This window comes from Adiantum capillus-veneris, chromosome 22 (genome assembly GCF_014529385.1).
Source record: "Adiantum capillus-veneris isolate H3 chromosome 22, ASM1452938v2, whole genome shotgun sequence".
In the NCBI taxonomy this organism is placed as follows: domain Eukaryota; kingdom Viridiplantae; phylum Streptophyta; class Polypodiopsida; order Polypodiales; family Pteridaceae; genus Adiantum; species Adiantum capillus-veneris.
In genome coordinates this window covers 97810533-97824275 of record NC_140952.1, presented here as the reverse complement: position 1 = coordinate 97824275, position 13743 = coordinate 97810533, and the positions used below count along the sequence as shown (strand labels likewise).

Here is a 13743-nt window from a genome sequence, read left to right as displayed (position 1 = left end):
AGACTTCAAGACTTAGTTTTCTTACTTTTAGCATTAATATCCAGTACCTTCAACGCTATGCTTGCCTAGAGCGTTAATTTTTATCTACCTTCAATGCTATGCTGAATTAATTCTCCAATGCTACCAAGCTTCTCCACTCGCTTGCTCGATTCTCTGCCTCCTTCAAGCTCTCCAATGGTCACCTCCAAAGGCTTCAATTTACAGTGCTGCTTTAAAAAAAAAAACTTTTGTGCAATCTCACCAATGCTACCTGTAGAATTTTCTCGATTCTGCAGTTCATCCTCTCCTTGCTCGACTAATTTGGAAGGTATGTGCTGAAAGCAATGCGAAATGAGCCTATGTGCACTTTGTACATGTTTTGAGTATATGTTTTTCAAATGAGAGGAAGAGTTTGATGCTTTCTACATTAGCAAGATAGAAAGTCTGCCACCGAATGATAGCTTCAATTACAATTTGGCATTGGAAGCATATGAGCAGAGTATTGCTTTCGCGCTTTCTCAAACGGAGTAACATTTCTCTCGCAAAGGCCTTGAGATAGCGACAATTGCAAATCTAAAAAATGGCCACGATTTCTTTCAAAAGTGCATATCATATACTGAAAGTGTCCCTAGTGGCCCGATTACCGCTACAAGGAGTAAAGGAGAAAGAGCTTTACACAAGTAGAGTACTGTATATTTTTAGGCTTTATCATGCAATGGGTAATGGGTATGCTAATTCTGTTTGCTTTTTCAATAGCAAAGCATAGAGGTTCACGGAAGAAGGCCATTGAGCCAGAGGATGTGCTCTCTCTCAACACAAGCAAGCTGCCGGCTTTAAAGAAAGACACAAAGAAACACTCCACAACGGGCAAGCAAGTACCCTTGATAGATGGGCAAGGGAAGAGTAGGAAGAGAGCTATTATTGAGGTGAACGAGGAGAGAGATCATGGAGATGAGGAGAATTCTGCAGAGGCCAGCCATAGTGCTCAGAGTGAATGGCAACCACCATCGCTCTCTTTCTCCCCTCGACCATGACATACCACCCATGAGACACCTCCATCCTTTTCCCCTCGACCACGAGAGACCATCCGTGAGTCCCCTCCATCTTCACCATCACAGGATAGACCTCCACCGAAGCTCTTGAATATTGCCATACTGATCGTAAAAAACGCTCCATGTGTGCTAAAATGCCTCTTTTCATGGTTTTCTCTTTATCATTGCATGCAAAATGAAATTGATCTTATGTTGACCATATAGATATGCACGTAGATCCATGCCACCTCAAAGCGCATGCTAGTCTCAAGAGGTTGGCAAAAGCTATTCCTGATGTGTTATGCAATGATAGGTAAGTCATATGATTTTTATTAAGTCATGTTCATAGCGCTAGTGCTAAGCAAGAGTGTGTGCAAGTCCATCTGTTCAATACGCAGATTCTTGGGCTCTCTATCAGAGACAAGATGGATGGACCCAGGGAGTACGTTGGGTGGCGTACGTTTGGTGTATATGGTCTTTCCCATACACACGAGGCCACATATGGCCAGGATAGGTGGAGTTCCTTCATGGAACCACTACGACAATGAGCTTGTGGAGGCAAAATTTTATATTGTGAACGAGTTCCTTTTGACAGATGGCATGATTGTGGCAACATGTCGTGCGAAGCATCTATCCATTGTTACTTCGATGACAGACGGAACTAGTTTTTGCTTGTTGAGGATATTACACATATGGCTCCTAGAGTCTGGCTACACAACTGTTGAGGACTATGTAGAGGGGGTACCTTCGCCTATATAATTGTGTTGAGACGCATCAGTAGGTTCTAGATTACAAAATTTTTAGCTGTTAATGCTCTTTGCAGGTTGGTACTTTTTTGTTGTCCGTATTGACACTCCCCAGAGGTGTTGGCAGTTGGCTTCCTAAATATGATCGAGCAAATGGAAAGATTGTAGCAAATATATGTGGCTTCTCTACATATGATGACATCTTGTGGGAGAAGCTACCATGCACGAATCCCACATTGTGGACGCTTGATCGTAGTGGCTGGCTATTCCATAGAGGCGTTGAGATGAGTCCACCATTTGCAAGGTACTTGAAACCTATTCTCGATTTTGACTTCATTATTCTACACAAAAATGCTTAGGATTTGTGTGGTCTTGTAGGTGGCTACTAGATACCTTTCCCAACCTAAAGATTTTGTGTTGGATTATTTTGCAAGAGTGGGGACATTGGCTTCACAGTGTCTAGTGATGCATAGTCATTGCATTAACTAGAAGATGGACTCGACAATATTCAATGTGGGCCAGCCCATTGCCTCCCTGCAAACCTAAGCATGACATTAATGTTTGGAAGGGTATCTGGCACATGTGTCTGATCAACCATGGCGTGAAAGAGAGAAGATTCATCCATTGGATCCAACTTTGCGTACATCATATAGTAGTCAGAGCGAAATGACATCAACTCCTCCTAGTTTTTTCTCAGCCCCGGTCCTAGCATGGCCCGCATATGGAGTAGCCAATCCCCCCCCCCCCCCCCCACCCACATTTGGTGCAGACCCTAATTGTCCCCCTCGATTTGATGCGAGTGTCACCACATCCGCTACCACAAAAAGTATCCCCCTTAGATTTGGCACAGCCCCTACAGGCCCCTTTACATTCAATGCAGTCCTTAAGGGCCTCCTTGGACTTTGATGTAGTTCTCTCCACATTCCCTGCAGGCCTCTCCACATTTGTTTCGCACCCTCTCCCATATACATTAGTTTTGCCTACATTCGGTGCACCTCCTATTTCTTTTGGGGCTACCTCTATCCCATTTGTTGGAGCTTCCTCAGTCATAGATGCAGCTTTCACACGATCACCATCGGCGCGACCCTTGTTTCCCCGAGGAGCATATTCAACTCCATCATCCTTCGATCGGCCACCTTACCCATGATGCATTGGTTATTTCATATGTACTTATTTTCAAGCCTTTCAATATTAGTTTATATGGGTTTGTTTAAGTAGTCTTTCAATGTTGTTCATCCATTGATTTAATAGGGCAAAGTTGAGTTGGATTATTTTTTATTGTAAACTTTAAATTGGCTTGTTGATTCAGGTGTATGTATCATTGTCTGGTTGGTGGTTGAACTTGTTGCTTGATGTAGATCATGATCTTTGAAAAGAGTGTGTGTGCAATGGTTTGGGTGTAATTTTATCGAGGTGTGTTCACAAAGGGATCAATAAGAAATAAAGAGATTAGGATTAGTGAATGGTTAGACTGTAATGGTATTGGCCTAATGGCCTTTATTCCCAACAACCTCCCACTTAAAGGCCAATGTGCCAATAAGTGGAGAAAGGGGTAAGGAGAGTATGATGTCCCTACCAAATACTCATCAAGTCACGACAATATGCTAAATTCTTAGGAGGTAAACCCTTCGTGAGAAGGCCAGCAGGGTTGTCATGGTGCACCTTGACAAGCTAGATGCACTTTTCCTCAAGCATCTCCTAAATAAAATGATACTTGATCTCGACGTGCTTTGTCTTCACATGAAACACGATTTTGTGCTAAATGAATAGCACTTTGACTATCACAATGCAAAATTGGAATCTGGTATTAATGCCTAAATCTCCCACTTGACGAGCAAGCCAAATATCTTCCTTGCAAGCTTCATAGGTGTTCCCATATTTTGCATGAGTGATTGATTGAGCAATGCAATCTTGCAAATGAGATCTCCATATTGCATCCCCAACAAATGTGAAAACATAGCCACTCGTGGAACTTCTATTGTCCATATTCCATGCATAATCAGCACTCGTGTATCCTTTTACACATGCCTCCTTGTTTCCAAATCACAAGCATTTGTCCTTTGTACTGCTCAAATATTTCATCACTCATTTCATTGCCTCTCAATGCTTCGTATCAGGATAAGACATGTATCTGCTAATTACTCCCACTACAAATGCAATGTCTGGATGTGTAGCAATCATGGCATACATCAAGCTACCAACAACAGATGCATAAGGAACGTTTTCCGTTTCAATCTTTTTCTCCTCTGATTTAGGACAATCAAATTGGCATATGGGGGTAATGGGCTATTGGATACCTTCCCCCTCTACATATTAAAACATTGAAGTACCTTGGAAAGGTACTCAGTCTAAGATAAAATAAAGCATTTTCTTTCTCCTATCTCTAAAAATCCTCATACAAAGAAATTGATTGGCTTCTCCTAAATTCTTCATATCAAAGTTCTTGTGCAACTTTGATTTCAATGCATCTTTGCCTTCAATAAAAAAACCTTGTGGTTGTTTCATATAAACGTCTTCATGAAGATCCCCATGTAAGAATTCTCTTTTGACATCCATTTGAACAAGTTCCATACCCTGAATGGCCAAGGAATTCAAAGAGGGTGGACATGCAATAAAGTCTGAGTACTTTTCAAGGTTTCGAGATGCTCCCAAAATCAATGCCCTTATGTTGCTTAAAACCCTTGTTAACCAGTCTAGCCTTGTACTTTGGCTTATCCTCAATGGAAGCGATCTTCATTTTGTAGAACCGATTGCAAGGAAGAATGTCCATGCCCTCTTTCAGAGGTACTAAGTCCCTAGTGTCATCTTTCTTCAAAGAATTCATCTCATATTACATAGCCAAACCACTGAAGCTTATCATGTGCACATATAGCATTCTAATAGCATGAAGCCTCACCACAATTTGTCAACATCACATAGTCAAGAAATGGAACAAAACATTGAGGAGGACAAGAAACCCGAGTAGATCTCCTTAACTCACGCACATTAGGTTTTTCCACTCTTTCTTCTAAGACGGGAGGGGTTTTCACATGTTGTGGTTGTTGTTCGGGTACATTACATACTTTATTGTGCACTATCCCATTCTCTTGAATCATCACACATTGAATATTGATAGTGGTACCATATATGTGGTAGTGATGTGTGTGAACTCGCTTAGGACCGTTGGGGCATTTTTTCCCTCACTAGGAGGTTTTTCCTCCCATGCATTGTATGTACACTTATCACGCTAGGGCTATCTTATCTTTCTATTGTGCACTAAGAAATATACTCTCTCTTGTGTACCTTGAGATTATTAATCTTCTTCAAGATGTGTGCGTCTCCCTGCAACCCTAATTCCTACAATTGGTATCAGAGCAGGTTGCGTCCTCTTGAGCATAGTCGTCAGTGTCGCCAACACGAGCGTGTCCACTTTCTCTTATTTGGGTGAGCTTTGGTTAGTGTCAGTACGTTAATAATTAATTCAAGAGAGCTAAGAGAGCTCGGTTTTCTCAGAATTTTAATTTGGTCTCACTTCGGGATTGGTTTCCTCTACAGGCAGTATTACGTAGGCAATTTCATCATTTTGTGCAGAATTTTTGTTAGTGAAATTTTGTGCAAAACAGGTCCCTCACAGTGTTCTTTGTGTTGTGCTATATAGCACGTGTTGGGAAATATTTGTGAAATTTTCACATTAGGTGCAGTCACTCGCCGACAAAAACACATATGTTTTCAAGATCTTTGACGTTGAGGATAAAGTGGATGGGCGTAGCTACCCAATGTGGGCTACATGATGACACATGTTCTTGTGTCAAAGGGTGTTTGGAATGTTGTGCAAGGCATTGATGTACGTCCACCTTCTATGGATATAGGCTCTATTGAGGATGTTGCAGGTTCTGATGACATGTCTATTGCTGCTAGAGTTTTTTGCCTACGGTTGAGTAGTCTTGTTGGAATGTTAGAGATTGGTAGGCTCATGCATTGATTTCATTATCTGTGAAGCACAATATTACTCTTCCTATTCGCTCAGCTAAATTAGCAAAAGAGGCTTGGGCTATTCTGGGTGGTCTTTATGCAAGTCGTAATGAGGCTAAAATTGCATTACTGCATAAAGAGATGGAGTTGAGGATTATGCAAGAGGAAGATGACACAGAAACTTTTCTTGATGGTATCAAGGATATCAATGAGCAACTCATTTCTATAGGCGATCATTTCTGACAGTTCACTTATGCAGACTGTTCTTGATGCCTTGCCAATTCTTACCAGACTTTTGCTTGTACTTGGAGACTTATGACCCAAGGAAACCCTCAAGCTGACAAATTTGATGCATTATGTACATTGGTGTTGCAATAGTCACTTTCAAGAAAGAACATGGCTAAACAACGTGCAGTTGAATAATCTTTTGTTGCTGCTCAAAGAAAAGGCGGTAACAACAATGTAGCCACTTCTCATGGTTTTTCAATGAGTAGCAAATAACCTATTTCTAATGCTTCTATTGGTAGCATCTCGTTTAGAAATTTTGGTGAAAAAGGAAAAAGAAGATGTGTTGCCATTATTGCAAGGCTAATGATAACTTAATAAAGTAGTGTCCTAAATTGAAGGCAAACGAGGCCAAGAAGAAAGAGAGTAGCTCCACTACAGTGTAGCTATTGTAGAATATTCTGGGAAAGGAGATTGTGATACTGATGCAGATGTAGAGTGGGGATTTAGTGCAAAGTGTACCTATGATCCTTCTGTCCATGATCCTACTTATGCATGTATGCTAGCTGCTGCAGATTCACATGTATGGTACTTTGATAGTGGTTCTACAAAGCACATTACCTCACATCGCTTTACGAAGATGACATGATGTATGGTCAAGAGTCAAGCTTTGCCACATTCATTTTGGCTTGAGGCCATCATGTGTGCTACTTGCGTACTTAAGAGGTTTCCTACGGAATCTTTGCAGTCTACGACTCCTTATGAAGCATGGCATGATAAGAAGCCATCTATTGATCACATGCAATGTGAGCACAATAAATCAATTACACTCGTCAAACACTCTCAGCTATTTTTGTGACAAATGGAACAAGGTTGATGTGGAAAGAACTTTACATGAACCTCCATTTCTATGAAAGACTAAGCTAATACAAGTTCTTAATGTGGATTCTTTTTGTACAATTGTCTTCATATGTATTTGGAAGGTTTTGGGGGGGGGGGGGGGGGTTGTGCTAAGAATTCGGTGTTATCGATGCAACACTTGCAACAATTGACGAAGATGAAAAGAAAAGCTCCAAGAGCCTTCAAAATGGATGAATCAATTAAAGTTTCTTACAAAAGTTGCTATATGGTCCCTCAAGCTCTTCATACATCAAGAGTGGAACCAATTAGTTGAAATGGTTTTGCTTACATGCTCAAGTCCCGGCATTGGTTTTATTTGTTGATGTATTAGTAAAGAAAGAAATGGCAGTATATTTTGTAGATTTGTTGTTGGACTTCACAAGTGTTCTATGAAATGGGCAAGCCCTCGGCATTATTAAAATTAATGAAAGTGCCATAGGTTGTGCTCCTGCTATGTGGTAGCTCCATTTTGGGTAGACTTTACTTTTTTGTGTGCATGATATGATGTGTCCTTTTATCAGGCTTTACTTCTACTATTTTCTCGCCAACAAGGCCCTAAGGACGGATTGCAACACATCCTCAACACAAGCTCCCTAGAACGAAAATCACAAATATTGACATTGGCCACTCTCTTGATATGTGCCATATTAGTTTCTATTCAAGTACATTTCATTTTTGTTGGGCTTTTGTATTTACAATCAGATGTTGTCACATGTATACAATGTATGGGAGATGACATCTTTGCGTGAAAAAATGAAAGATATTGGCAGCAAACTGATGACATCAAACGTGTGATGAGAAACTTTTTTGCATAAGCTTTTAATTGAACCCTTGATCAGTTGATTTGACTTTCATTATCCTACTTAATCAAGGTGTTAACCACTGGTTATTGTAAGACCATACAAGCACCCAAAAAACAAACAACACTCTTTGCAACTACCTCCATTTTCTACCGCCGCCATCCAAACTTGTTGACATCAAATGTTGGGACATTTTTTTGCGAGGTCTCGACTCTAAGAGCTACCTTCCAAGGATTGCTTCACTTTTAAGAGCTTTCTTTTATTTTGCCATAGCAAAAAAAGTTTCACCTAATACACATTTTTTTTAAAAAGCTTCTATAACTAATATATTAATCCTATTTTTATGAGAACGCTCTTTGTAAGTTTATATTTATTCCAAATAGCATTTTGCTTGAGGAATTAGTATTCGAGCTATAATTGAGACACCAAACTCATTTTGATGGAAGCTGTGTCCCTTTCTACAAAATACTTTGTGTTTCTTCTCCCTTTGCTTAGATCTAGAGTTTTTGGAATTCTGAAGGGTAGAATTGCAAGGTCAGACACACTTTTACTTCTAGCAAAGCTTATAACTCATCAACAAGCCTCAAATGAATGTGTTGATAAGGCATGCTATCAAACCGACAGCTAAGTCCTAATATGGTGTCATTTGGAAGAATGCCAGAGACTAGTAATGATTGACTACTCGCAAAGCAACAAAATTTTGTCAATAAGGGCCTATAAACATGCAGCCACTCTTAAACATCAAAGCTAATGGCAATGAAGCAGCCAGCTATTTATTATGATAAGGTTAGTGATACTGCTTGAAAGCTTAATGCTATTCCCTTTTGTCAACTCAAAAAATAGCAGGTACAATGTGCTATGGCCAAACATGAAGAAGGTTGGCATACCTTGACACAATTGTTCCAAAGACAGGCATTAAGTCATTAAATCACTCGAGCTATAGCTCCCCCCCCCCCCCCCCCCCCCCTCCCCCCCCCCCCCCCCCCCCCCCCCCCCCCCCCCCCCCCCCCCCCCCCCCCTCTTTTCTCATTTTTGTAAATGTGTTCTCTAGACTCAAAGAGCACAAGGGAAAGAACCCAACTCACAGAACTCTATGTTACAAACTGTCCCTTTTCAACCTAGAGCTCCCACTTCGGGGGGACATACATCTCTGGCTTTGGTTGCAACCTCCTCTCAGCAGGTTTCTGAGGCTTTGAATCTGTACTTTCATGAGTAGACCTTATCATAATCAAAAGGTCCTCTACGCCCAATCCTTCCCTGCATATAGATAGGACAAAATGGTAAACAGTTAGTTTTCTACAAGACTCTATTTATGAATATATCCATTTGATTAGGGCAATAGAATGATGCATCAGTTGATATAAAGGTGCATTGCATCCAAGAGCAAGCACCATGGGTCAAAGTGGTTAGCATTCATAGTAAAGCCAAATTTGTGGAGCACACAAGAATGATACTATGCATAGATTGAAACATATGGCACATATACGCCTATGCATACGGGCATAGACGTCTGTTATAGTATGTTTCAAAGAGGCTGCCTTAAACATATGTAACCCTAAATTCTAGCCACTTTTTAGATAAGATGCTATCCAAAAAATGATTAAAAATTCGACTTACAAGTAACAACTTGACATTGAACATTCAGAACTAGCTCCAGAGTTTTTACACTTTTTTGAAAAGACCAGAATGTTTGGCCAAACATTCTCCAAACATTTCAACCTCAAACATAAGCATATGTTTCAAACTATGATAGAGAATGTGCATCTATGGTTAAGCCAAAGTTTCCACAAGAAGCTGTTCATCTACACGGTATCACTTGCAACACAACGAAGAGAAAAGACAGATTCATACAGAGCGCTTATCCCAGCAACTGCCGCGGCATGAGGGAACTTTCGGACAGGCTCCTGCTGACTGAAAAAGTACTCTCTCGCATTGACTGAGCTTGCCCCACAGTCAATTAACAAATCGTCTGATCCATTATCGTCTGACTCAGGGGGGTTTGTTGACTGGGTGCCCAGCATAAGAATCTGTTCTTTCAATGATTCAAATCTTGCCTCAGCCTGGAGCCAAGTTTCATCATATAAAAAACGGCCTTAGCTTCTACTTTTGTGAACCCTAAGCACAACCTGAACAAGCATGTGTGTTGGTTCTTGTTCCAATAAAGCAGCATACCTCAGGAATATCCAGCTTATTCAATACAACAATGTGTGGCCGCTCCAAATAATCAGGGTTGTACATTTGTAGCTCCTAAAAAATAGCTTCCCCTATTAGTTCATTTTTCTGCTCATTGCCCACATATATTGATCTGATAATGGGATTTTACGGTCTTTGAATTTTACCTCACAAAAGTACCCTGCAATCTTCCAGCGGGTCTTCTGAAGAGGCATCCACGACATGAACTACAATCCTTGTTCTGCACAAATGCCTAAGAAACATTCTTCCCAGACCCTGAAACAGGAAGACAGTTTTAAGTCAGGAGTTACAGTAAAAGCTTGCCATCACAAGAGCAACCATGAGATCCGAGAAGATTCAACAGCAAAATCCACTGTCTGCATCCCAAAACACAATCAATTGTTTTGAAAACTGTGAACTCCTTTCACTTTGCAAGAAACTGGAGCATGCATGCACCTCAACAAGCGCAGATGATTCAACAACTATGTCAAATGTTAGCAATAATCCTACAGGAAAAGAATAGTCGCAGTTCTACACAACACACGGGTACACCATAAGAGGACAATGCAAATATTAAAAACATGCCTTGATCGTGACCATAACCAAGGACTAGAAGGTTTCAAGCAAAAGGCATTCATGGGAGACAACTCTTCATGTAACAGGGAAACCATTGGCAAGGCGGTAGAATCACTACAACAATCACTAAACTGAACCAAAACAGAAACTACTTCAACTTAAAAGAGAGAACATCACACTGTAGACAGGAGACGGAGTTCCACTCCCAGAAGCACTGGCCCCCAAGTCCTTTCGGTACTTCTTTTTATATTCATAATCTCAGAGTAAGACTGACAGCGAGTCGCTCTGCAAACATTTCACCATGCCCTGATCTCCCACAACCGACTCCCAAGGCTCATATTTGAAGGCACTGAAGCCCAAAAGCACCTGATGCAAAAGCTGCAAGAGCAGCCTATGCTAAAACTGGCGCTCACAAACACTTTGCAAGTCAACCGCTTTCATCACTGACAAAAAAGCTGCCACCTCCTGTAATTTGCGCCGCAAAATCCGGGATACCACGTCATCTCTTCTCTCCCTCTTTCTTGGTCTCTTGGGTTTGGTATTTCCCTATTTTGGGATCCATTTGGCTAGCCAATCGCATCCGTAGCAAGTCCTCGAGCTCCCGCACCTGTAGGGCTACTTGCTCTTTGAATTGAACGAGATTTCTCACATGAAATCTCTCCAAATTCACCTGTACCTGTGGGGGATTAGCAACTAGCTAATCCAGTACCTGTGTAAGAGGCTCTTGCTTCGGCAATCGCGCATGAACCCACACAACTGTACATAGGTCAAATGAAGAGCCCTCTTGTGGGGCATCACATATCTGCACGGAGGGGGGAGAGAGAGAGCAATGAATGTTGTGCAAGGCTTCAGTTCTTGCACTTCAATGTACATAGAGGGTAGGCAAGCACACAATAGCTTTGATACCTGCAACAATCCACCATACGACTGAAAATGCAACCCTACGTTTAATTTCAAAGCTTCTCTCTCTCTTAAGCTAGAAAGTGCCCAAAAATGTGCCAAAAAATGGCACTCGTGCATGGTTTTCCCGTTTTGCACCTTTCGGTCAAAAAATATCTCAACCGGTTGCTCAATTGACTTAGCGGCAGAGTAATAAAATGTTCCTCTTGTCATTCCGGAGCTAATGACACGAACACATTTTATGGCCCAAAATAACATTTCCCTAAATTTTAGGAGATGCTTCCATGGCACTTCCACTGGTCATCTGACCATCTATCACCACTGGGACCACATCCAAAAATGCAATGTAGCCCAGTTATTGGGTGATCTTCTCTTCAAACCTTGAGTAGAGCCTAGACATACTTTTACTGCTCGGATTTCAGTGCCAGTCGGCCCGACCAACTCGTTGCGACAAGGCCTTCCCGTCTGCGGGTGAAACTCTCGGTCGTCGGCCGTTTCACACTGGCCATACAATGTCCAACCATTTGCAACTTCAAAAAAAGGGCCCCAAGAATTAAACAAAAATCAAGGGAAAGAAACCAACAAATAAGGTTAGTAGTTGCCACGTCCTTGTGACACTATCTCTTGCTGGTAGGGCTATTGTGCCAACCAAGTGCTCTTGGCCACCATGTGGTACATCACATCTTGCTAGATTTTCTCAAGTTCTTGCATTAGCCAATTTGAGAGGCTGATCAGGAACTTTCTGTGGACAAGGAGAGACGCACTTGGCTCAGGCCAAAGTCTCCTAGCAGGTCATCACCCTACCTTGCTCTCAAGGGGGCTGGGTATCATCAATCCCAGTATGGCAGAGTAGAGCCCTCCTTGGGAAGCTCTTTGCCAGGTCTCCTTCCAAGGGAGGAGCCCTGGAAATAACTTTTGCTACATCGGATTAGAGGACGAGTTCCACACACGGGTGGCCCTTGGAGCCCCTCCACTCGTTGGATTTTTAAAAAGATGCCCAAAGTGGGCCTGAGCAGAACATGGGAGGACCGTTTCGCGTTGAGCTCACTTCGGTCTTGGGAGCAATTGAGGAGGGGACTTGAGCAGCATCAACCCACATGCACTGAGAAGCGCTTGAGACAGCCTCTTACATGGAACCCGTTGGTCACTACACAGCGAGGTTACATGGTTGGTAGTAGACCCCATGACTCAAGGGTCCCATGGTAGAGGATCGAGCCTATACCCTGGGTGACTCGTTGCACCTCACAACACTACCAGAGGAGAGTTAAAGCATCTAGTTGCAAGGCATGAGGGGGGTACAAAGCATGCGTTAGGACATCATCGAGGCCTTACCAACACTGGCATACGCCTCTCGAGTCGGCAGCTCCTGGTTGGATGGGGGCATTTACTCGCACTGAGGTCCTCATCACAATTAGGGTCGGGGCCTTTGCATGTTCTTTGAGGTTCAGCAAGAGGGTTGCCTCCACAGAGTTCCTACTAAGGCACCAGAGGTAGCAGAGTGCTGCTTCCAGGGGACTCAAGTTGTGGGCATCAAAGGGAGGATCTGTGTGCTTGATCCTGAGCACGCAGATCTTGAGACTAGATATTGGAGGCTTTGAGCTTGGGAGAGTCGTCCTTTATCTTGAGTGCAATGGGACATTGGGGAGTGGTTTTGATGGGACCCTTTTGCTTCAGCTGATCACCCAAGAATCCCTTTCTTCAGCCGATCACTCAAGAATCCCTTTCTTCCAATACACAACACGACTCGGGTGTCACATACTGGCTGCTGGGGGAGAGATCTGCCCTATTGCAGTAGGTCACTGGCACAAGAAGGGGCCCACAGCTAAGTTCCTTACAAATTTTGGGGAGTGGAGCGCTTGTGGGACAGCACAGAGCAGAGGAGATTCACCATGTTCCAATGGCTAGTCGCCCATCGAGCTACCGCACATGGAAGCTGATTAGTCTACAGTGACCACCTGCAGGCTGTGCCGCTTGCAGGGTAGTTCACGTCCGACCAACGTGACGTCCCGTCCTGTCCGATGGTCTCGTACGTCCCGTCCGATGGTTTTAACGGCCATTTCAAAAAATCCTCAAGCTCTTCATTGCAAAAACCTCTCAAGCTCAAGTGTCAACCCTCAAGCGTCAAGCTCTACATCTTTCAAGTGTTCTATCAATTGTCTAATTGTCTCAAGTGTCAAATTTAGGCTTAATAATTGCGTGTTTTTATTTTCGAACACACGTAACGATGTCGTACGACATAAAATTTTCTAGTTCGATGAGTACTGCACATCTTCGTACGTGGACAAATGTGCGTGACCGTACGAGACCTCCCTGTCCGCTTGTGACCACCCACTTGTGTAATCACCTCCGGTGGGCGGACGAAAACACAGAGATAACCACAATCTACACACTTGGCAGCACTTTCCATACTTCAAAACAACTTGAAAAGAGAAGAGAGATAAAATCCATGTGAGACACGGAGTG

At 42.5% G+C, this 13743-nt stretch overlaps 1 protein-coding gene across 1 annotated transcript; it reads right to left on the bottom strand.

Moving 5' to 3' along the window:
- Positions 1–8658: 8658 nt before the first annotated feature.
- On the bottom strand, positions 8659–10888 carry LOC147429873 (putative GTP-binding protein OBGC2). The gene is made up of 5 exons (XM_086495329.1): positions 10558–10888; positions 9972–10080; positions 9805–9879; positions 9484–9692; positions 8659–8889 (listed from the first exon to the last, which is right to left on the bottom strand). Exons 2-5 carry the CDS (start codon positions 10026–10028, stop codon positions 8751–8753), a joined length of 480 nt encoding a protein of 159 aa, XP_086351455.1. The 5' UTR covers positions 10029–10080; positions 10558–10888; the 3' UTR covers positions 8659–8750.
- Between the last annotated feature and the right edge of the window lie 2855 nt (positions 10889–13743).